At 39.2% G+C, this 22,481-nt stretch overlaps 2 protein-coding genes across 2 annotated transcripts; both read left to right on the top strand.

Annotated features, from left to right (window-relative positions):
• The first annotated feature begins 1,285 nt into the window (after positions 1–1,285).
• tmem67 (transmembrane protein 67) lies at positions 1,286–11,911 on the top strand. Its single transcript, XM_065958235.1, has 28 exons — positions 1,286–1,504; positions 3,834–3,922; positions 4,062–4,152; positions 4,274–4,373; positions 5,714–5,777; positions 5,876–5,947; positions 6,044–6,106; positions 6,212–6,366; positions 6,466–6,580; positions 6,714–6,800; positions 7,011–7,076; positions 7,207–7,360; positions 7,436–7,556; positions 7,661–7,766; positions 8,440–8,496; positions 8,654–8,752; positions 8,847–8,945; positions 9,251–9,337; positions 9,423–9,522; positions 9,623–9,762; positions 9,862–10,002; positions 10,104–10,184; positions 10,274–10,390; positions 10,501–10,617; positions 10,703–10,834; positions 11,192–11,294; positions 11,404–11,546; positions 11,627–11,911. The coding sequence occupies exons 1-28, from the start codon at positions 1,300–1,302 to the stop codon at positions 11,705–11,707; spliced, it is 2,985 nt and encodes a 994-aa protein (XP_065814307.1). The 5' UTR covers positions 1,286–1,299; the 3' UTR covers positions 11,708–11,911.
• A 1,663-nt stretch (positions 11,912–13,574) lies between these two features.
• On the top strand, positions 13,575–21,941 carry pdp1 (pyruvate dehydrogenase phosphatase catalytic subunit 1). Its single transcript, XM_020651938.3, has 9 exons — positions 13,575–13,711; positions 15,608–15,872; positions 15,956–16,123; positions 16,643–16,854; positions 17,214–17,295; positions 17,964–18,058; positions 18,161–18,329; positions 18,867–19,085; positions 19,597–21,941. Exons 2-9 carry the CDS (start codon positions 15,621–15,623, stop codon positions 19,975–19,977), a joined length of 1,578 nt encoding a protein of 525 aa, XP_020507594.1. The 5' UTR covers positions 13,575–13,711; positions 15,608–15,620; the 3' UTR covers positions 19,978–21,941.
• The last annotated feature ends 540 nt before the right edge of the window (positions 21,942–22,481 follow it).

Below are 22,481 nucleotides of genomic sequence, written 5' to 3'. Positions count from 1 at the left end.
TAGGCTATTACAATGTGTCTGTTTTTCATAAATCCTGTCTGAGTTTCAGCAATAACGGAGTTCAGACCTGTTTTCAATCTGTTTGCATTAACTAAGATTAAACTAAGGCCTTCATAGTTGTCATCTCTCCTTGATCTATGATATGATGTTTGAATAAGTTCCTAAAAAGTGCACATAATATTCAACAAACACACCATCAATACCTGGTGCTTTGCCTTTCTTCATTGAGAATATGTGCCTCCTTAACTTCAGCTGTAGTTAGTTTAAACTCACAGATAAGTTTGAGGTCTTCATCAACAGAAGGTAGGCCTATTTATGTTTGAATTTCTTCCAGAAATCGTTCTCATCAGCATTCATAGAAATCAGTTACAAAATTAGCAGTTGACTTATAGGGTCTTTAGAAGGGAAATGGAGTTGTTAAACCTTTCCTTTTAAAGTTAATTTTCTCTAAAACAAAGAAGTAGTTTGTGTTTTCTCCTCTTATTTAACCTTCTAATGAAGGCACCTTTGCCAAGGTCAAGATCCATTTGATCCAGCTGTAGCTGCAGGTCCTTCAATACAAGTTCTTCTTCCAATCTTTTGTAAGTAAAGTAAAAGGTCAAGTTCATGCATTAGCTTCTTTCATCCTTTTTTCATTATTTAGTTCCTTACTTCTTTTGATGCCAACATATCTGACTTTATATTTGAAAAATTCCCAGTTTTTCTTACAATTATTTACTAGTCTCTCTAAGTTCCTCTATTAAATTTAAACAGTCATTGAAAAATATGTCTTTTAAGAGACAATTAGGCCTAATGAATTTCCAATACCATCGCAAACGAGAAGTTCCGTTGTTAGCACCATGTTTCAAAATGAGTTGTTTATGGTCTGATAAAGAGACATATGATAAACCTCTTTCACAAAATGAAGGGCAGAGGAAGAAATTAAGAAAAGATCAATTCTCGATTTTAAGGTTAAGTTCATATAGCCCCAAGTAAATTCTTTAATGTTAGGGTTGAAGAACTTAGTAACATAAATCATTACTTTTTCAATCATTAGGCTACTTTTATTGATTATTGGCAACTCGAGTTGGTCTACCTGACTGAGTTCCGTGTCATCCCATTTACTAAAATGTTTGTATCATACTTCATCTCAAAAGTGTCTTTTATTTCAAACAAACATGAGGATATGACAAACGTATAAAATTAAATGATATACAAAAGACTTGACTTTTTTTTGTTGTTGTCACGCACACTTAAATTAGGTCGAACGTCATCACGCAAGGTGAACAGGATTGTGGGTAAAGAAGACCGTTGTTTACCATGGCGACGGGGACGCCACCGTTTGCTGTTCGGAGACTAAAAGTGCTTTTGCCATTATTTCTAATAATTTGCATAGATATTATTTCCTGTCAGCAGTTTATCATACCCTATACGGCTCCTGCAGATTGTAATGTGGAAGAATTTTTCGATATCTCGAGTATTTCATGTGTGAGGTGCGGTCCAAATCAACTACGGAGCACAACAGGTCTGTTACCAACACACAGCTTCTTATCTACTAATGTGCAGACAACAGTCAATAGTTTTATGAGTAGAACAATGATTTCGCTATGAGGTTGTCAGCTACGCATTACGAATAGAAACTCAAATGAACTGGGTGTCCCTGGTAGGTGCATATGGCTAAGACATTTTGAAATTAGGCATGAACCTAGCTAGCAAGCTAACACCCTGTTTACAAAGCAATTAAGGGGCAAGGCCACCTTAAACACAATGCTTAGTGTGCTTTTTGGATGAATTGGTTTTATGTGAAGGTAATACATACAACTACCATAGACAACAGCAGGGTTGGACAATTTGGCCAAAATTAATATTTTAGTATTAATATGTATTATGTAATTCACATTTTCATGTTGATACCAAACCAATCAGCCAGAACACTTCAAATGTTTATTTACATCAAAGAGGTAACTTTGGAAACAGTGAGTAAGATCATGAGCAACCTTAGTAACTCAAAGACTGGATTCACAATCTGGACTGTGAACTGATTTAAAAAAAACATAGAACTCAATTACTTAAGCCAATAACACATTTGTTGAATATGTTACAATGTTACAATTCACTTAGCAGTCGCTTTTATACAAATCGACGTACATCAGAGAGTAAGTACAACACTAATACATTCATACACTGCCACTGAAGCAGCGGGAGCAATGCAGGGTTAAGTGTCTTGCCCAAGGACACATCGGACATGTTGCTCAGCTGGGGAGCGAACCCTCGAACGTCTGGTTGAGAGGCGACGACTCTACCAACTGAGCCACAGCCGCCCGCAAATATGTCAATTAAAACAAAAACTTTCCCTGAGAGCTGGCAAAAAAGCCATTATCAGTCCAATTTACAAAGCTTGTGAATCAGACTTGACATGTCATGATAGACCCATTGTCAGTCTTCCAGTTGTGTCTTAGATATGAGAAAAAGTATATTACACCTTACTGCATCTACAATAATTTGGGTTCAGGCCTAAACATTCTAATGAGACTGCAAACTTTTATCTTATTCAGAAAACAAAAGGCTTGCTGGAGAGGGGTTATGTTGTGAGAGCAGTTTTCCTAGACTTCAAAAAAAGACTTCAAAAATGTTAACCCAATTGTGTTGGCTGCTGTCCAAACTTCCTACATTTAAATTTTCTGATCAGGCTTCACGCTGGTTTGACTCATAGCCAAGTGGAAGAGTGCTATGTTTCAGTGTCAATGAGCAATAAGTCCACCTTCCTTGCTAACAGCATGCAGATACCCCAGGGGTCACTTCAAGTTCCAATGCTATTTAGCATGTATATCAAAGACCTACCTGAGATTTGACCTGCAGTTGACTGCAAAATTAATGTCAATGATATGGTTATATACACATCTGCATGATCTGCTAGGACAGCTGCTGCCCATCTTAATGACTCATTGCACTCTGTTTCAAAATGGCTTGAGTCTTCTCCTTTAACATTAAAAAAAACGGTCTTAGTATGTTTTTCTACGCCTAAAGGTGTAAAAGGAAAGCTGCTGCCCACCTTAATGACTCCTTGCGCTTAGTTTCAAAATGGCTTGGGTCTTCTCACTTAACATTAAATATCCTGTTTTTCTACTCTTAAACAAAAAAGCAAAGAAACATTTTCAGTAAAAATAAATAATGAGACCATTAATGTGGTTGAAGAAGTCAAGTACTGAGGGATCGTTCTAGAGACTCACACCTATGATTCATAAAACAAGGGAATTTTATTTGGGAAAATGTTCAATCGAATCTCTAATTTAGCAAAACACAGCTGTATATGCATGTTATAATATTATCCCATCCCAGGTCCCAAGCCTCACAAACAACTTTAAAGCCTTTCATCTCTGTATAACCAGACAGTGAAAATCATATACAAAAAAGCTCTAAGATGGCACCATTGTCGCGAATTAGAGAAACATAATGTGTTTAGCTTTGAACGCTTCATTGGCTACTGCAATCTCAAGTTAATGTTTGTTTGCATGGTCTGGCACCTTCTCTGTTTGATGAATTTGTTACAAGACATCAGGATTCTAGTAGAGTCAACACACGCGCATCAGTAAGCAGTAACTCCCACATTTCCATGCGCAAAACCTCATTTGTGAAATGACCTTGGTTAACTAAGTCCTTTAATTCTGAGGTGTATTACAGCACAATAAGTGTTCATATGCACCAACCCATATCCATCTACATGGGTATTTACTGTCTTTCTATTTGTGCTGCAGTGCTGCGAGGCTGTGACAGACTCAGTACTTTAGTCATAATAATGTAAGAAGAGTGTGAAACTTATCTTGAATTGTAACTTTGTGTTTCTTCTTCTACAGGACTGAGATGCATTTGTAAAACCGGCTACCAAACAATCACCACTGATAAGGCGTCCATAATTTGTCAGCAATGTTCAACAGACAAACCAGTATGTGGTGTTTACTCAGAATACATTTTATTTGCCTTTCATCTCACATCATACTGAATATAACCCATGCCACAGTGTTAAGACAACAACAAATACCATTTGTAGCAATGCTTTTGTGACATAATGTCTTTACTAACAGGCAGTAACTACTGATGGGTTTGGGTGTATTCGCTGTCCAGGCAGTCTCAGTGATGATGGAAAGTGCCAGTGCCCAAAAGATAGTGTCCTGGGTGAGTGACCAATGCCAGGTCTAGTTTATTTACTGTAAGAATGCCTGTCTGTAATGTTGAAAGTGTTGGCCTTCCTTACCCCAACATATGATTGTCTGTAATATTGCTCTTTTCTTTCCAGTGGAGAGAGATGTCAGTGGAAACCTTTTGGATGAGGCAAGATGTGAAACGTGTAATGGAAACTCCCCTGCTCTGTCTGTCCCAAACAACAGTGGAGATAGGTATGTAGCAGTAACATGCAGATCCACGTCTGAGGTTAAAACTTTTAGAAATATCATCTGGAACAGTTCATTGACAAGGATGCTTTCTAACAAAATCCATATTCTGTACTCCTTGAATAAATAAAAATAAGCAGGATATAACAAATTAAAAGAATCACAGCGTATAGATTTACAGTCCAATCCAGTCAAATGTGTTAAATGGTTCTATTAAAGAAGTACAGTAACACAACAAATCAACATACTATGTCATTCCATATTTTTTGCTTATGTAAATGTAAAACAACATTATTTTTGTTGTATTTTTATTAGAGTAAGTTGGTAAAACAGTGAGAACAATGCTAGAGTGTAATCTGTGTCTCATCTCCTCGAAGTGTGCAGGTCAGTTAACTTCCAGTGTGCAGAGAACTTAAATCAAGCCTCCTCTTGTTTCCCTGTGAGAACCTTCTCTTTTTCCATCTATGCGACAATAAATTAGACTAAAACTTGGACAATCAAACCCTGGAGTTAACAAAAAGGATAAGACAATTTGCTTGGATTTTGTTGTCACCCCTGGTCAGCATATGAGAAACAGACCTTATATTTGGGTCCTTTTGTATAACTAAGACAAGATCCTTGTATTCATGCCAAAAAATGAATTGAAATAAGAAAGAAAGAATGAACCTAATAAAATGTATAACTGAGGAGCACCGTACAAACATGCACATGTAGTTTGAAAGAACATTTTGATAAATGTTTTTCAATCAGAAGACGATTACTAGAGTTATCATAGTGTAAATTATTTGATCTGCTCCCCCCAAACTTAACAAAAAGGAGAACACAACTTAATCACTTGAGTCCTCTTGTAACAGGTCATGTTATCAGCAGCATAGAAGACACACCAAAAACTAACAGGGAAGATGGTAGATAAATAATTGGATATAGTTCAAAAGTTGTTAAGAAAATATGAGAGCTGGATAATATAATCTGAAACAGATATTTTTTGTAGTGTTTTTTTATTTTATTTTATTTTTTTAATCTCCCTGGCATATTGCACCATTAGAGCACTGACTCGTGGTTTTAACACCTCTCATATCCACAGTATCTTCTGTGCCCTTCATCCCTCTGTGCCTCTAGCTCATGACCTTCATCACTGCAAGGACAGATTAGAACATTTCAGTGACATCATTTCCTGTTTTGTTTGCTTTGAGGTTTGGCTTGTACCTGCATTTTCTCTTTTGGCATCGCTGTCACTTCAGGGTGTTAAAAATTTGCCCTAGGAGTGTAAAATAGGATGACTTGATTACAGGTTTTACTTTGGAAAACATGTAAGGGCTGGAACAGTCTCCAAAATTGTTTTGCAGGTGTGAGCGATGCCAGGCCTCTTTCACTAACACCTCGTGTTTGTGTAAACCTCCTAATGTCTTGGTGAGTTCTTCCCTCCCTCTCCTCTCATACCCTCATCTCAACATGTCTCTCACACACCTCTACATATTAGACTGATAGAAGAATATATGATTTTATAGGTAGGAGGGTTATGTTTCCCTCCAGGCAGCCTCTCCACCAATGTGAATCCCAGTGTTAACTTTGCTCAGTTGGTAAGTCTTCTTCTCTGTCTTTACTTGCTAATCTAATTTCATAGGATCATTAGGAAGTGTTTTCAACTGTGTTTTTGTGCTCTATTCCCTTTGCAGAAGTTCAGCGTGCAGTCTGCCTGGTTTGTCCAGAACCTGTACTCCGCATCGGCAGCATGCCTTGTAATTCTTGTAGTTTTCTTTGATCTCGAACCACAGGAATTGTATTTATTGTTGTTAAAATGCATCTAATCGGCTGCTGTGCATTAACAAATTGTCTGGTTGCAGGTTTTCTCAAACCTAACCGCATGTCAGGCACTTGGGAACATGTGTGTGATGAACATGCACTCCTTCACTGGCGTGTCCACTGATGCCTGCGGCCTCTTTAACACTATCTACAGATCCAGGGCTGCTCTGAGCTCAACTCAAGACATTTCATATTGGTAAACAACTCCATCAAGGCATTATGTACATACAGTATCTACTGTGATATCTTTGCAAGTGTACTTTCCTTCAAAGCACTTTGTTGACCATTCCTCCAGGAGAGTTAATCTGCCTTGGCTCTACTATGGGGAAGAACCAGGACTGGCTGGTAGAGTGCTTCAAACTGATCCCGTTCCCGTTGGATTCAGTTTCAGAGGCAGAAACAAAGTACCGGTATGTGATCACATTTAATCACCCACTTTATTTTTATTTTTTTAAACTACAAATTGAGCAGTAAACCAGAATTGGTACCAAAAGTTTTTTGTTTTTTTTTAAATATGAAATGTTCTGTTTTTATTTTCGTCAGAACACTGACATTAAGCTGATTGCTGCTGTCTATAATGTCAGAGGAGAGTTCCTTAGATGGGAGCCTGTAGGAGGACAAAATATCCAGGTGAGATGAAAATCAACTGATGGTGAGATTGAATAAATCAGGGGATTGTAGCTTTTTATAAAATGGGTTTGTGTGCTTAGTTTACCCAGATAGGTTTATGGTACGGACAATTGCTTCCCAACAACTCTCATATCCTAAAAAAAACCCAAAGACATACAAAAGGCTGGTAAATATTCCACCACACCCTCTTCTTCTGCTCTACTCTTTTAGCTTTGTCCAGACGCAAAAACCAAACAGGTGGCAGCCTTCAGCTTTGGAACCGCCTACCAACAAAGTGTGAGTGGCATTTTTTTCTTGCACAGTGGATCAATGTGTTTGCAAAGTCCAGTTGTATTATAAAATGTGTGCGCCTGTCTGTGTGTGTGTGTGTGTGTGTGTGTGTGTGTGTGTGTGTGTGTGTGTGTAGTGTGATCTGTCAGTAAAAGAGCTGTTGGATACGTATCCAGAGCCGTTGTTCTACGATGTGTTTATGGAGCTTGGTGGAGGAGAGAATAAAAAACTTCTGCCCTTGCCTACACTCGTCAATAACCAGCAATACAATGGACGTTTCATCAACCAAGGTGGGATTTCATACTAAAGTGTGTGCTTTATATATATGTGTGTGCATTGCTTCAAAATCCTTTGTCTTCTTACAGAGAGCATGAAGAACTGGTACCTGTCCCGACGAATATTTCTTGTCGATGGACTGAGCGGGAGAGAGAAGAGCTTAAGTGCCCAGCCTAAAGTCATCCGTGTAACCAGCAGTGTTAAAATAAGGTGGGTTTCTAACTTTCACACACTACCATGAAAAAGGATGATGGATGCAAAGTGCTTTGTGAAGGGGTGCTGACTTTTTTTGATCGAATGTGTGTGTTTGGTAGGTTCCAGCTGGTCCCACGAACACTTGAGGGACAGGTTTATCCTCCTCTAATAATCGTGACCTACAGAGACGTTCCCATCACAGATATCGATACTCAAACTGTGTCTGTGAGTACAGCCCACACACACACACACACACACACACAACTTTTCATTGTAGAGTAATCCTACATTTTATTCATGCAAACATTTAGTTTGGTAGGCTGCTGACCTTGGCTTGGTTCTTAATGCATATTATGTACAGTAAAGATTAATTGTGGAACCAGAGGATTGTCGTTTACTGCAATATTCAATCAATTATTTGCAATTTGATCCTTAGCTTGTTATCCTGATGGATATGGTATGAAGTGCATTTATGAATATAAATCTGAATGTGTAACTTTTGTTAGGCTGAGAGTCAAACGATGGTTCTTTATATTGGTTTAAAAACAATATTCCTGCCCTTCATTCACAACCTTTTTCTACTGTATGTATCTATTATAAGGAAGTTGTATCTCTGCCTCTACTGAGATTAAAAAGTTGAAGGCCAAAAGTCATAGTTTTCACTACTAATACAATTTCAGGCCTGCTAGGATGCACAAGAGGAAAAAAGACAAAGTATCAACATGTACTTTTGTTATTATTATTTCTAATATGATGTCCTCACAGATAAAGCAATACACACGAACATACTGTCTTTGTTTGCTCTCTGATAAAGTGAATAATTGATCAAATGAATGGCTTTCTGTTTAATTATCTCAAAATCGCACTTTTAAGTGGTTTGTGTTTATTTGGTCTTTAGATAACATTTGCTGTGGAGTATGAGATGGATCAGAATGAGGCCCGCATGAAGACAAATGTGAGTAGAAGCATGAATGGAATATTTTGATTTTAAATGGTTTAAAACAACAGATTAAAGAGACATTCTTGCACCTGACTGATGCTCTGAGTGTTTTTGTTACAGCAGACAGCGGTACAGTATCACCTGTAGCTCTGATGTTTTTGTGTGTGCACAGACGGCTCTGGGTGTGATGGGTGGTGTGGCTGTGCTCTATTCTCTACTGAAGACGGTCAGCTGGAAGAGAAGGATTGCGTCTCCGCTCATTGATGTGGAGGTACTTCTTCTTTTGCCCGCCATTATTTAAGGAACTTCCATCAACATATTGAACACTTGGAAGTAATGTTTGTCTTTCCCTCCTTCTGCCTAAGACGGTGATGAAGTTTTTGTTGTTTTATGCCGGAGATCTGGCCAATGTTTTCTTTACCGTCACCGTTGGAACTGGACTTTACTGGCTTATCTTTTACAAGGTTTGTCTAAATCTTTTCATTTTCATTCATGAGTGGTCTTTAACGTTTGAATCGATATCTCCCCTCTGTAGCTTTTTCCTTTGCTTCTTTCTTTTTTTAACTTAATTTGTATTCCAAGCTCAAAGTGTTTCTTTTGTCTTTGCATGGGTTTTTAACCTTTCCTCTTTGCACACTTTAGACGTTTAAGGCAAGTGCTTTCTTTCTTAACCTTCACTGTTTCATTTTTTTAATTTATAGAATAAAGATTGATTGTTATTAGTTGTTTCACATGAGTTATTTTTGTGTGTGTCTGTCTGTCTGTTTAGGCCCAGCAGTCTGTATCAGTGCTGTTACCACTGCCTGCTCAGGAGGAGCAGTTTGTGACCTACATCGGCTGCGCCTTCGCCCTCAAGGTTAAACAATGAAAGATCAGCTGTATTGAAAGCTTCAGGGTTTTGCTTCCATAGAAAAACAATTGTTTTGTGTGTTTGAATCAAGGCTCTCCAGCTTCTCCACAAGCTGATCCTTCAGGTGTCAGTCGATGTTTTCCTGATGGACTGGGAGAGGCCAAGAAGCAAAGCTGGCAGGACTGTGCAAGGTGCAGAAATACAGTACTCTCTCTCAGCTCATACATCACGCTGTTCATTAGAAGTCATCAAGCTGTTGAACTCAATTCACAATTTTCTCTGCTCTTTCAGCGGCTGGTGAGTCCAAACGTGAGCCCTCTCCGGTCAGCATCTGGAGGACCTATTTTGTGGCCAATGAATGGAACGAGATCCAGACCATCCGCAAGATCAGCCCAACTTTTCAAATAATAGCTGTGCTCTTCTTTCTTGAGGTACATATTGTACATCATACACTACACTCTGTTTTGTGATCATTTTTTCAGCCTTCCAACCTTGTCCTCATAGCTGACATATCACCCTGTGTTGCGCAGGTGCTGGGTTTCTCCAACCTAGCCCTGAGAGACCCCTGGCCGACCTTAGAGCGCTCCCCAGAGGCGTATACCCCCGCCTACAGCCTGATTCTCCGCTACGGCGTGGCAGCAACTTTGTGGCTCTGCATTGGACTTCTGCAGGTAAAACTGTCACCTTCGTCCTGCTGTCATTGTTATAAAATGTGAGTAATATATAATCAAGCATAGCAACTAAGTTAAAAGATCAACATTTATCACTGCAGGTGATTTTCTTCACCGTGTTTTATGAGCACTTTGTGGAGGACAAAGTACGTCAGTTTGTAGATCTCTGCTCCATCAGTAATGTAAGTTTTATTTAATTCATATTTTTGAGAATTAGTCATTTGTTTGGCTAGCTGTTCTTAAGTATATTTTTCTCTTTATTTCTATATAGATATCTGTGCTGCTGTTGTCTCACCGTTGTTTTGGCTACTACATCCATGGGCGCTCAGTACATGGACATGCAGATACAAACATGGAGGAAATGAACAACAATCTGAGGAGAGAACATGTAAAACACCAACAGACTACATGCTATTTTAGTAGTTGTAGCATATCAATGAAATGATTGTTTACACATGATATCCATCCTCTTTTTTCTGTCCATCTTTCCGTCTCTAGGAGTCTCTGTGTAGTCAAAGAGGTCTACTTCCCAACTCAGAGCTGCAGACCTTTCAGGTGTCTATCACAAACCGTTTGCGGGTTCAATACGACAGGATACGGGAGCCTTTCAGCAGGGTGTGTTTACAATCTGTTGTGTTTGTCATAACTATATAATGTCAAACTAAGAGACAATATAACTCCTAATTTCCTTTTTTTTAAGGGTAACATGTTTCCTGGACTTCATAGGAATGGTCCATCTCGGTTGATGGATGCAGGCTCTTGTAATGGGTTGGAGCAGCAAGCCAAAGCCTACAACACCATGAACTACTTCCTGGGATCCATTATAGACCATGTGAGTGCAGATGCACATCAGCAAAAAAAACTCCCACAAGCACACTGATGCCTGGTGAAGTTTGAATTCATGTGATTATATGTCTTTTCATTTGTTGAATTGTGTGTGTGTGTGTGTGTGTGTGTGTGTGTGTGTGTGTGTGTGTGTGTGTGTGTGTGTGTGTGTGTGTGTGTGTGTGTGTGTGTGTGTGTGTGTGTGTGTGTGTGTGTGTGTGTGTGTGTGTGTGTGTGTGTGTGTGTGTGTGTGTGTGTGTGTGTGTGTGTGTGTGTGTGTGAGAGAGAGAGTTGATTTCATTGTTCTGAAATCTTTTGTACACACCAGCCTGTTCTGTCTCCCATGTTGCATTATTTACCACAGGCCTACCCAGATATGGACTTCATAGTAAAGGACAAGCTTATGTTTGAGAGGGTCATAGGGATGGAGTTCCTTGAACCCAGTGATAAAAGCATCTTTTACACAGGTAATGACCACATAGCACATACAGGCTGTAGCATACATTTCTGTTTGTTTGTACATGTATAAATATTTGAGCATAATGTCTGTTTGCTTTTTTTTTTTTTTAATTGTAGATGAGGCCCACTCCTTCAGTGATGTGCTGTATTATGGAAACGAGGCTACACTGCTGATCTTTGACACTTTGTTTTTCTGTGTCGTCGACCTGGGATCCCAGAGCTTTGTGCTTGCAGCTGTTCTTACATATTTACAGCAAATGGTAAGTTTTGGTGTTAATGTGGAAAGTGGCCTTCGGGATGCTCAAAGTACATGAATTAAAAAATGTGTCATTCATTACAGATACTCCGCCTGCTCCGTAACACTCTCGGAAGGAAGAACCTTGTCAACAAGACTATGGTGGATGAGCGGTTTCTGATATGAAATGACCTGTTAATACGTAGTGTCAGTGTTGTTTAGTGGCATTTCTCTCAAAAGTGTTTACTGTTCACAGACTGCGCAGCTTTCTTTTTTACTTTTCTATAAATATTCAGCATTTTCACTTCCGTTTCATGATGTAAATATGATCATTTTAACAATATTTTTTAAATGTTTTTTTAATAATTAAAGTATTTTGATATATGGACAGCCTTGGTGTTTTTCTTTACTTTAAGTTACAGTTTTTTCCAATTGCTAACACACAAAAATTACATGCATAGCACAATTATTTAAACTGACACACAGAGAGCAAAACCTCTCCTCAAGTCTCCAAAAGTCTAAACACATTTTCTGCTTTACACACATTTTGCAATTCAAAATGGCACTTTTTAAATGCACTGAACCCGGTTCTCTGCATAAAACACAATAATCTGACCTAAAGTCAAATGTTTGCCATTTCAAAACACTGCCATTCAAAATGACACTACATGAGCTAATTGGCCAATGTATGTGCCACCTGGCCAAACACCTCAATGGAAGTAAGCACTATAAAAAGACCACCAGTGAGCACCTTTTTTTACAACAACAATGGAAGACGTTGCAGAGAGAGGAAGAGGGAGGGTGAGAGGTCGGGGTAGAGCTGGTAGAGGAGTTCATGGCCAAAGAAGACAACAACTTTCAAATGAAGTCAGAGCAACCTTAGCTGATCATGTCATCAACCGAGAGGCTGGACAGAGAGTGCAGCCCAACTCGAGCCGTTTTACTGTACTGGTATATGTTGCACTGACTTGTTTGGTGAAAAATAAAAATAAATAAATGTTTCAACAGCATGTGTGTGTATCTGCAAATATTTCTGTGCATGTCAACAATCTGAAGAATTTTCTACAATTCTAACTATTTTAGTATTATGGCAAAGCATACTAAAGATGAGATTGCTTTTCATTATGCCCAACAGTGTGTAGTTGGTTAGGCAAAAATCTGGTAATATGAATGAAGTGTGTGCCATTTGGTGCAAAAGTTTGATTTTGATAATGCTATATGTAGTTTTGGTTGCAGTGCTTCATTTTGCAGGATATATATGAGGTATTTTGCAGTTTGGGTGTGTGGTTTTGTGAATTGTGTTCAGTATTTTGATAAAACCAGCCTAGTTTTCAAAATTGTGTTTTAGCAATTGGAAAAAACTGTAATAAAACAGAATTGCTTCTTCAAATGTATACTGATAATCATTGCATTCATATATCTTTTGAAACAAAAATGTAAGCTAAGATAATTTTGCAAAGCACAGAGCAAAAAAAATATATAAAAAATGATTCCAGGATTTTTAAAGACATTGATATACAAATTGCATACATATTAATTGAGTGTTCAGATGAAGTGGAGAGACTGTTAAACAGAAAGACAGACTTTAACTTCTCAGTCGGTGCAATACACCCTAAGGCAGGGGTGTGGGGTGGCCAACCCAATATGCTCAACTCAACACATATATAAGGTCACCTGTGTCTTTCTCTGTTGTTCCATCTGAAAAGCTATTATCTTAAAACCAAAGAGTTTTATTTATTTCTTTGAGGCTATACTTTGTTTCTGCAATTATGTGTGTATTGTTGAATAGTGTAAGACGATTCCAGCGAAATGTCATATGATAATGAGAGGCTTGTTTGAACAGCTTAGTTATTCTATAGTAGCCTAAAGTATGTCATGCCTTTGGGCTTTCGTGCTCGCTCAGAATATGCCAAAATGCTCCTGGCCGACAAAAAAAACGTTTTTGTTTTTTTTATTAGTCACATGGCATGAAGGTGCAAACGGCTTTGAACATAATTTGATTGAACAGGAAAATAACCTATTTTTGAAAGGCCCTTTCTGCGCGTGTGGGTTTAATCTGACGTCATGGGGACTGTCACAGCTCAGCCAATCATCGTTGACTTTGCGGTGCGGCGCTCCTGAATGATACAGACCAGAGGGGTCGGTGTTCAACTATGAACTGCAATAACTTCTTTTTGTCTTCCCGTCAAGGTGAGTCTACATTTTACGTTGCAGATCATCATTAGGCGTTTACGTCTGCATGGTTTTGAGCTGCTATGTTACATGTTAGTCGACATTATCCTGTTTGAAATAGTCGGTGGGTGTAACCCAAATACCACTAGCTACCATTAGCATGAATTTGGCTGCTCTGCCTGCTGGACTGACGCACGTCTTATCCTTATCCATTTAACGGTACGCTATCTGTTAATGTCATATCACGAAGGCAGCGTTTGGTCGTCCTCTTTCTCAGTTATCACACTTATGCTCTTTGTTGCAATACTTTATGAGTCTCGCTGACAGATAGAGGTTAGCTTACAGGTTTGTAGGCTTGCTTTTCTTTTGGCTAGGAGAGGCTAGTGATGTCAACAGACAAGGCAACTTTGTTGCAGAGCTGGGACGGGCCCTCTGTGGTCTGTGTGACTCATACACTGTGTGAGTTTGGGTGGATAGTTGGCTGCACGGTCTTCTCCATTAAAGCGGGTCAGACTGAAGGATATTTCCGCTGAACATTTTAGCATATTTTCACCTGTGCTGTCATCACCTGTGCTGCCCCCATCCTTCTTACGTGAGTACACTCTGAGGAGTAGAGGCACTGCAACTATGCATGCAATTAGGTCAGATTATATAGGGAGACCCAGCCAGATTCCAGTTCAGTGGGTCACTATGATCAGAGCACTAGCCAAGATCTGAATGTCAGAGCTGAGATTCTTGCCAAAGCTATTTTGGGGGGGAGCGTGCTGTCCTGTTGACCCATCGGTGGAGAGGAGAGTAGAGTTACAAACCTAACTACACAGTTATGCCAGAATATACTCTGTTGGTGTCCTCTGCTGACACTCATTTCTTTCTTCAGGCTAAGAAACCAACGTGGACTGTCTGAACTTTCAGGAACAGTCAGCCACTCTTGCTGTATTATTTCTGTTATATAACTAGATGTCAGCAATTTACAATGTGTACTATTGTCTCCTGGTATGACATTCCCCCACTGAATGCACATTGTGCTGCATATTTGCAAGGTGGATATGCAAGTTAAATAATTACAATAATGTTGATACACTTTATTTTGCCTGTACAAATACATTCTGTTGCCCATTATTATGGCACAACAAACTAAAACATTTTGAAAAACGCTTAAAAGTCACCCTTCTTCTGTCGTTTTAGTTTAGTAGTTTTGGTGCTGTTTTACTGTATTGTACTCATAGTAAGGGGTTTCACTATTGTCCAGCATCACTGTTACAGTATAAATAGTCTCCAGAAAAGAATGATAACACCTGTCAGAATATTTAATTGCAAATCCAAAGCACCACAATTAAAATGATGAATGAATAATCTCACAATTACAATACGAAACAATGTAACAAATCTTCTTAATGGTTAAGTCAACTATAGAATTGTTGCACTACATTTATTTCAGCTGTAACAAGTGAATCTTACAACCAACATCTGATTAAGATGATAGAAACGATCTGGCTACATTTTCAGCTGGAAAAAAAGTCAACAGTTGCCTCAGGGGAAATCAAATACCAAATACTAGAAAGTGAATATATATTCAAATGTATCATTCGATTTCTTAAGTCACTCTTGCAAGTTTTATAGGTTGATGTTTCTGGTTATTTAGACATCCAGTGTTTAAAATGATCAATTTAAGGCCCTGATACTTACAGCCTACCCTAGCTTTAACTTCACCACATAATGTATTTCTGCTTTCACGTTGTTAGCTTAATGGTGTAGAGAGAGAACACTCTCAAATGTAATGCATCTTGTCAACCCTGTTTTGCACGTCATGCAGCTGTTGCTGTCTTACTTCGTTGCCTACGAGCTCAGTATGAATGCTTCTTCAATAGCTGTGTAAACATCATTGCTCTGTTCTTTGTGTGTGTACGCCTACAGTGCTCCTTCAGCCATGCCTGTGACGTCTCAACTGCTCAGGCGTTTGTCCTGTACCAAGGTCCTCACCTCCAGTCTGTTACCATGCCAACACCACCAGTCCCAGTTAGGACCCATCACTCATGGATCTGCCTCGAAACGGCCCTCTCATTTATGGCAAAACCACAGCCACTCGAGAAGTTACCAGACAACCTCAGTGCTCCGCAGCTACATCCTCACCCCCCCGCAGGTCAACTCCATTCTGAAAGCCAACGAGTACAGCTTTAAGGTTTGTCAGATCGTTCATTTAAAACTCCCCTAACCATCTCTGCATCTCAGTATTTCATCTGTTTGTATTTGTCGTGATTCCAGGTGCCAGAGTTTGATGGGAAGAACGTGTCATCAGTGATGGGTTTTGAGAGCAATCAGCTGCCAGCAAACGCTCCTATAGAAGACCGTCGGAGCGCGGCCACGTGCCTGCAGACACGAGGAATGCTGCTCGGTGTGTTTGATGGCCATGCAGGCTGTGCCTGTGCACAGGTAAAGTTGAGTCAGTTATTGTATGCTATATGTCATGATAATGTAGTGTCACATGTACTTTTCTCAGAGGAATCATTCTTTAAAAAAAAAAAAAAAAAAGTTATATTTACTTTTTATTGTGTCTAGCTGAAATAACTTGACACTGTGCTTTACTGAGAATGCACACTGCAACATACAGTATTTGTTTGTTTAGTCTACAAACATTTAAGGCCTGTCCAGCAGCATTTGTCAAAAGTGAGATTAGATCAGACTCAACTTTAGCATCCAACCAAAAGTGCAAAGAGTTGCAAAGGTATGAAGAATTATATAAAGATACAAATTAATGATATACTATTGAACAAACCATTAAGTAATAATAGGAAAAGGGGTATTTGTAATCAAGACAATATAAACAAACGTTTTTCATTAATACAGACAGAACATAGAAGATTTTACATAAATACAGAGACAGCTCTGAGATTGAATAATAGTATCTGTATTATACAAGTATCCTGATTATGAACGATTCCTCTCTGCCAGGCGCTGAGTGAGAGGTTGTTTTACTACATAGCAGTGTCTCTGCTCCCCCACGACACACTGTGTGAGCTGGAGGCAGCGGTGGAGGCCGGCAGGGCGCTCAGTCCAATCCTTCAGTGGCACAAACACCCCAACGACTACTTCAGCAGGGAGGCTCAAACGCTCTACTTCAACAGCCTACGGACATACTGGCAGGAGTTAATAGATCTGACCAGGTGAGGATTGTGAAACTAGCTTACAGGAGACAGTCTAAACTGCAGCACGGTGTATAACAGGACGGCTTCTTTCTGGGAGATGGATATGTTGCAACATGCACTGCTTGAATACATCAAAAATATGTGTAAAAGTGTTCTTATCTTTTCTCTCAATTACTGTGAAGTCAGAAAATAAATTTTTGTTAACATTGCAAACTGGATATGAAACTGGTTTTCTGGTCTTCTGGCAACACACCCACACCACACTGGCCTATCTGTTGTTTTGCCAATAGTGCTGTTTTTGTTCCCAGGTTGACCTTTTGCTCTCTCTCTCTCTCTCTCTCTCTGTTTCACTCATATTTCTCTGTCTCTATTTGCAGCCCAGGTGAAGTTCCTGACACCCATGAGGCCTTACTGAATGCCTTCAAGAGGCTGGACAGTGACATTTCCCTGGAGGCTCAGGTGGGAACTTTCTTCCATCTGGATTTGAAACAGTGTTACTGGTTCTTGTTAAAGCATTTTGTGTTTATGAAATACTCAGATGTTGTCCTTAGCAACCCATAAACATGTTGAGTGTTTCTCTCATGAGTCATTTTTTGAACATGACTTATTACACATTAGTCCATGTTTGCAGATTTTAGGATTAGTTTTAGTTTTTGTCTGATATACATTATTTTCCTTTAATTTCTGTTATCCTAGTTTACATGTGGGCCCTTGTTTTATGTAAGTCTTCTTAAAAAGGCTTATTCTGACACTCAACCAACATTATTTTTAACCCAAAACTTTACAAATAGTGAATCATACAAGTTGCAACAGAGTTACTGGTTTCCATGTTGTCTACATGTGATAAAAGCCTGAGTTATAAAACGACTTCATGATCAGGAACAGGTCCAATAGAATCCTTTGAAATAGGATCCCCTGCGTCCTAGTGAGCGCAGGGCTTGAGTGCTGTGTCACTTATTATGGAGCATATTGAACATCATATCCTGACGGCAGCAGTGTAAAACATAAGAGCATCCTAATTTAAGCTTTTATGGACTAAAGCAAAGCTCATGTGTCATTTGCTCTCTGCAATTGAAACCATGAGTCATATCTTGCCTGAATTCTCACAGTGACATTTTATCATGCAGGTTGGAGACCCCAATGCTTTCCTGCACTACTGGGTTCTGAGAGTGGCCTTTTCTGGAGCGACGGCCTGTGTGGCTCACATCGATGGACAAGACCTGTATGGAGAATAAATACATGCGTATCACTGGATCTTCAACATTTGACACTATTTCTTTTAATGAACAATCTGAATCTCGTTCTTTGCTTTCTGTTGCTGAAGGTATATAGCCAATGCAGGAGATGCTCGGGCGGTGTTGGGGGTCCAGGAAGAGGATGGTTCATTCACTGCTCACACACTCTCAAACGACCACAGCGCCCAGAATGATGAGGAGATGGCTCGGATACGGGGTGAACACCCTCCATCAGAGAGAAAGACGGTTATCCGACAGGTATTTCAATTCAATTCAATTCAATTTATTTTGTATAGAGTCAACTCATAACAAGTGTTATCTCAAGACACTTTACAAAAAGCAGGTAAAATACCTTACTCTTTGTCTGTTAACATTACAAAAGAGCAGGTAAAAAGACCTTACTCATTGTTATGTTACAAAAAGCAGGTAAAATACCTTACTTATTGCTATATTACAAAGACCCGGCCTATCCATCATGAGCACTAAGAAAAAACTGCCTTATTAAAAGGCAGAAATCTTCGGCCGGATCCCCGGCTCATGACGAAACAGCCTTCACAGCCTAGACTGTGCCAGGGTTGGAAAGGGATAGGGGGAGAGATGGGATAAGATGCAGGAAGAGGGATAGGGAGCAAGGGGGTGGGGGAGGCAGACTGTCCATCAACAATCCGGTGGGGAGGGGGGTGGGGGGGTGGGGGGGTGGGGTTGTTCTGGTATGGCACCTACTAATGTGCTTCTTTGAACTGTTTTCATGAAGCACTCATTAAAACCTCCTCCTTTCGTTGTCTTTGTTATCAGGACCGGTTGCTTGGCCTCCTCATGCCGTTACGTGCGTTTGGGGATGTGAAGTTCAAGTGGAGTATTGAACTGCAGAAGCGTGTGTTGGAGTCCGGACCTGATCAGCTCCATGAGAACGAGCACACCAAGTTTATCCCTCCAAACTACCACACGCCGCCCTACCTGACCGCTGAGCCTGAGATCACGTACCACAAACTGCGGCCACAGGACCGCTTCATGGTGAGAGAGGAGACACAGGGTCATCACTTACAGAAACCGGACTTGCTTGTTGTCATTTACAAAGAAAAATTAGTATTCTGATATTTTGAAGCGATTTAGAATTTAGTTTTTCATGCAGCAACTTTTAAAAGTTTAATATATCAAAACCTTGTGTGTTTTTGTAGCCATGTGTCTTTCACTATTTGTGGATGCAGCTATGTATCTAGCCAGGAAAATGAAGTCTCTTTCCAGAAGATTTTTTTCTCTCATCTAGCCTCTAGGCTGGTGATTTTTCTTGTTGCACAGATGACTTTTTGATTTCTCTGGTTGGTTTGACATGAGAACATTTTAACCTTTGCAGACAAAGATGGTGTTTGTGATTACAGTTACAGTTTTCATAATCTGTTTACAAGTTTAACGTATGAAGATGATATAAATGAATGAATCCCATGTAATGAACTTAGAATATTTGAGTAACTTTCCAAATCTGATGTTATAAGCAGATTGTCTATCTCAACTCTCCTCCCTGCAGGTGATTGGTTCAGACGGCCTCTGGGAGACCCTCCACAGGCAGGAAGTGGTTCGCATCGTGGGGGAGTATTTGACAGGCATGCACCAGCGTCAACCCCTCAAAGTCGGAGGCTACAGGGTCACTCTGGGACAGATGCAGGGGCTGCTGGAAGAGAGAAAGGCTCGTGTGTCTTCAGCTTTCGAGGATCAGAACTCAGCAACCCACCTGATGCGCCACGCTGTGGGAAACAACGAGTTTGGCACAGTCGATCACGAGAGGCTGTCTAAAATGCTGTCGCTGCCCGAGGAGCTGGCTCGCATGTACCGCGATGACATCACCATCATAATCTCTCAGTTCAACCCTCACGTGTTTGGTGCACAGAGACAGGAGGGGCAGTCCTAAGATAAACAAAGCCATTCACTAATGTTACACTCAGGTGTACAAACACACACATACACATTTGTGTCTGTCTATTATTGATGTTCACATAAGCACACTCAGTGGACAAACGGGCAGCAGAGAGAAAATATCTGTCCAGCAGTCAAAATGAATTGCTTTAACTCTATTTATAGAACATATTTGTACATCTGTGAGCAAAGGAAGATTTGAACTGGTTCTTTATGAAGTGAGAAGCTCCCCATTTAAAACGGGATCAAGGTCACTTTTAAAGCCTGTTTTGTATGCTGCAGATTTCCTCTGGTTACCGTGTCATACTCGCCTCTCTTCGTGGCTGTTTAGATGCTGTTACAAACTGACTTTGTGCCAAAACATCCGACCCTGTCATCTGCCGAAAGACTGAACAGGGATGAAGTTATAGAAATTCCAAAGAGGGGGACTTTTTTTTTTTTTACAAGGAAAGAGCTCTTTGTGAACGCAGCACTGACTCGATGCCTTTTTATATGGACTCTGGGCTGTCCTTAAATATATACTGTAACACCACACTCTTATTCTTTGCCGCCTGGTTTTCATGTATTCTTCCAGGCTTCTGAATTTCTGAGGCTGATGTAACAACACAAATGGTTCTGTTGGTTTTTACTTGTACATGCCGTGGTATGAGATATTACAGTGCAGCCTGTCAATATTTGGATGATGATGTTTACTCCAGTATTAGCTTCAAGTGCTAATTTTAGCTGCTTTTGATGTGCATCATTTCTTGTCAAATTTACACTGAAACCTCAAAGTTATGTGACACCAATTCTGTGGGAGTCCAAGATGAATCTAGGGATTCAAAGGAGGATTGTTGTAAAAATAGATAAAATACTTTGGTTACAGAAAGATTCTATCTATTTTTGTTAACGTTCGCTTCTTTGAATAAATACTTTCCCCTTCAGGTTTTCCTTACATGAGCAAGTTAAAAAATAGAAAACATATTTCATCCTTTAAAGAGTCATAAGGCAAAGAAGTGTGCTAAAACAAGCTCATGATGTTTTCATTTCAGAACGAAGCTGCTGGAGAAAAGAGCAAATCCAAACTATCCAAATATTTACAGACTGCACAGACTAATACGTCAATAACTGTTTGAAGACTTAGATTATGCCGAACTGAAGGTGGACCGATATCTACCTGTTGTTCTTCTCTGACTGTATCTCTTTATTTAAGTCAGTATGTGTGTTATTTATCAAACCTCTTAGCAAACACAGTGACTCATTTCCAACACAGTCATCACATCTGGTTACAGCTGTGGTGGAGTCAAATGAAAGTTTGTTGTTTTTACAGAACTTTGTGGGGTTAAAAGGGACACCTCTGGAAAGATGATCTTGCCTTATGTTTTTCTTTTTTTTTTTCATTCACAATGTTGGTTACATATTTAATATCTCATAACAGTTACATTGAGAGCAGAAGCAGACCATGCTCCTGATTCTCTCCAATCCAACACTAATGACAGGGCTCGTCTCTGTGTTGAAGTGTGTTCAAGCCCAAATATATGAGCAGAATGTAAAAGTTGAAAGAAGCTGTTAAATAAATATTAAAGATTATTTATTCAGCTTTAGCATTATGTTACATTTCTTTATCTTCAAATGTATAAATTGTAACTTATGTGGGTTAAGTTTTGAATATAGAATGGTTTATTAAAACACTGAATGCACACTGGTTGGTCAAGAACTTTTGTGTTTTGGTTGACTCAAATAGGCGAGAAGATCTGACTTCTGCAGGTTTTCCCTACCACTAACTAACCGAACTACAAATATGAGATACTTGTAGTTCAACATTTTCATTTTGACTACTTAAAAGGGAGGGGAACTGTACTGTGCTGACAGGGCACAACAGCTATATTAAGTACTTTATTTTAAGACTAAGTATTTATATAATAACATATCAAGTGCTGTTAAGATATTGTGCTTTGTAATAAAAAACAAAAAAATGTTTTATACCACCTTTTTTTAAATTTGAAATGATGGAAGTGAAGTGAATAATGGCTGTTAAAGTAGCTGATCAATGGTTAAAGTAATTTTAATTAGAAATTATTGCTTTTAGTTTCTCCAATTTAAGGTTTTTTGTTTTTTCCTTGAATTAGAGTAAACTACGGTAATTTATATAATTTCTTCAGGAAGAAATTTGAGAATGTATTTGTTTTTCAGCATTTCAATAATTAAACAGAATTTTTGACATTTTGATATATAAAGTACATTCAGGAATACTTACAGATTATACTCTTCATCCAATAACATTGTTAATAAAAGGCTTACTTTGTTTGGTGTGTATTAGCTGTGTGATAATCCTACTTAAACTTTGAACTTTTTCCAGCTCCGTGTTTGGAGCATAGAGGTTTTCGTCATGAGACAGTCAGTGAATCACCACTAGATGGTGCTGTTGTATCAAACAGGACAAAGAGTCTGATATTACAGATTAAACCACTCTAACAGGACCTGGAAGATAGTTCATATTTCACATATCCATAACAAAAC

The sequence above is a fragment of the Labrus bergylta genome, chromosome 8 (assembly GCF_963930695.1).
Source record: "Labrus bergylta chromosome 8, fLabBer1.1, whole genome shotgun sequence".
NCBI lineage: Eukaryota > Metazoa > Chordata > Actinopteri > Labriformes > Labridae > Labrus > Labrus bergylta.
This window is presented reverse-complemented; position numbering and strand designations above follow the sequence as displayed.